The sequence below is a fragment of the Physella acuta genome, unplaced genomic scaffold, assembly GCF_028476545.2.
Source record: "Physella acuta isolate Inbredline_101_S28 unplaced genomic scaffold, ASM2847654v3 ptg001528l, whole genome shotgun sequence".
Taxonomy (NCBI): domain Eukaryota; kingdom Metazoa; phylum Mollusca; class Gastropoda; family Physidae; genus Physella; species Physella acuta.
Window position 1 is genome coordinate 478,641 of NW_026733043.1, and position 2,415 is coordinate 481,055.

General features: G+C 35.4%; 1 protein-coding gene across 1 annotated transcript; it reads left to right on the forward strand.

Moving 5' to 3' along the window:
- The first annotated feature begins 291 nt into the window (after positions 1-291).
- On the forward strand, positions 292-1,320 carry LOC131928649 (G-protein coupled receptor daf-37-like). Its single transcript, XM_059284725.1, has one exon. The coding sequence runs from the start codon at positions 292-294 to the stop codon at positions 1,318-1,320; it is 1,029 nt and encodes a 342-aa protein (XP_059140708.1).
- Positions 1,321-2,415: the final 1,095 nt, after the last annotated feature.

Below are 2,415 nucleotides of genomic sequence, written 5' to 3' on the forward strand. Positions count from 1 at the left end.
AAAATATATAGAGAAAAACTTGAGGGGGAGGGGTGCAAATCGAAAGTGAGGGGGGTGAGGGGGGATGCAAATCGAAAGTTTGAGGGGGGGTGCAAATCGAAAATTTGAAAGTTTGTCCTCGGGAAGGGTCGCTGCGCCTCTGGGGGGGGGGGGTGACACCATTAAGTGCCGCACCGGGTGACACCCGACCTCGCTACGCCACTGCAAATATTCCATGTTTCAGCCTTCGACAAAACAAAACATTTTTTCGTAACATTTCAGAGCCAGGAGGTTAAACTCTAAAGCCTGACAATGGCAACGAATCAGTCATCGAAAACTCTGGAACACAAAGACGGGCTGCTCCTAGACTTCAGTGATACGGATATGTGGATTCTAGAGCTGTTTTTCAACGTGTGTATCGGCATACCGTTGAGTGTCCTTGGAGTTGTGGTCAACATTTTAAACCTGCTGGTCTTGTCACGACACAACCTGAAGGAAACCACCAACATAATGTTGCTGTCTCTGTCTTCATTAGATCTGTTCTATTCTTTCACGTCGATTTTCATTCGATTGCCCAGTCTTATAAAACTTTTCGACCAATACTATGCTATAACATTTGACGCTTTCGCAAATGTCGTTGTTTTAATGCCCAACTCAGTTTCTTTTGTGATCACAATTTTCCACGTCACAGCTATAGCTATAGAGAGATTAATAGCCGTGTTGTTTCCCTTTCATGTATCTCGTATATTCACACCCTACAGAGTCAAATGGATGTTGCTTGGTTTATACCTGTTCGGATCTGTGCCTGTTTGTCCGTACTACTACCGACTTACGTATAAATGGATATTTATTCCAAACCAAAACATTACAATAGCAGTTTGGACTTTCACAGATTTTTACATAAAGAACGTGGACATCGTACTACCGTACGTGAGTTATTTTATCAACAACACCACGACAACCATTCCGATTATTTTAATTCTCATCAGCGGAAGTTTAATCATCGGCCAGCTGATCAGACAGAGATCTAAGGAGACGCTGAGCAAGGCGTCGAAACAGAAGAAGGAGATGAAGGTGGTGAAGATGTTGATGACGGTGTGTGCTGTCAGCTTCTTTATCCTGGTGCCAGAGTACATCATCCACACCTACCTGACGTACCACTACTACGAAATGTCAAACAATGCCTTTATTTTAATAACGCTGCTCATTCAACTTCTGTACCAGCTTAACTCTTGCGTCAACTTTTTTATTTACATAACAATGAGCTCCAAGTTTGCCGATACGTATAAAGCATTGGTCAGTTCAAAATTTAGCAAAAAAGTTAAATATGATCAAAATTAAGAAATAATTACTATAAGTTTAATTAATTGAAGTCGCATGTGTTATATTTTCATGCAATATAAGTTCTAATTTAGTCTAAGAATATAATGAGCAAATGTTTAAAAGACAATTGGAAGAGAAAACCGTCCTCTGATAAATTAAGAAACAATAGATCTAGCAATTTTTTTACAAATATAAAAACGTAGCAAAACGTAACACTTTTATTGATTTAATAAATTTGTCTTTGACTTTATACTTTACTGTTTTGGTTACCAAACTTAACTACGCAAGATATAATCGATAAATGTGTGTTGAAGCAAATTCAATTAACAATTAAGCTATTTCAATAGCAAATAATTAAATTGAATGGTAGCGAAAAAAGTGCTTTTTAATGTAAAAATGGTGATTGTTGTTTAAACTGATAGAGTTATTAACTATTCCTTTATGATATTCCGAGAGGAAATATGGCTATTTTTTTTAGTTCCGCTACTGTTTTGATAATACGTTTGATAAGTATTTTATATTTTTATGTACATTTTTAAAACTGAAACATGCACAGAAAAATTGTACTTTAAAATGTAGAGTGTATTAATCGCTACGTAGAAAAAAATGTTATAAAAACTGATGCCTTAACCAAAAGTAAAAAAATATATACTGTGATCGCTCTTTATTAGCAAATGTAATTATTGTATTATTTATTCTACTATATTACTGTAGAATTTGTTTCCTTTGGAAGATGAAAAGGGAATTTTTTTTCAAATTATCTACAAATAAAATGGTACAATGCCGAGCCAATTTGGTATCCTCTATGAAAAAGTTTTACTTGTTTTATATACATTATTTAATACATTTGTAACACGTTCGCATTCACATATTATATATTCATAATTTAAACTTTTCTATTACTAGCGTCAAAGTCTTTAAAGTTATCTGTCCGCGAGTATCTAAGCACAATCGTCTGCCAAGATTATGAGCATGTTCAAAAGCAATCGGAAATTTAGCCTTTTAGTAAATGTGCTTTACATACTTTTATTTAACTTGCTTCCCCTGTTTTAGTGCTTTCTCCGTCGATTTGTCATGGGTGAAAACTGCCGAGCGAAATTTCAACCATTTCTA

Coding starts and splice junctions, on each gene's coding strand:
- LOC131928649 (XM_059284725.1), top strand. CDS start 292: ATGGCAACGAATCAGTCATCGAAAACTCTGGAACACAAAGACGGGCTG.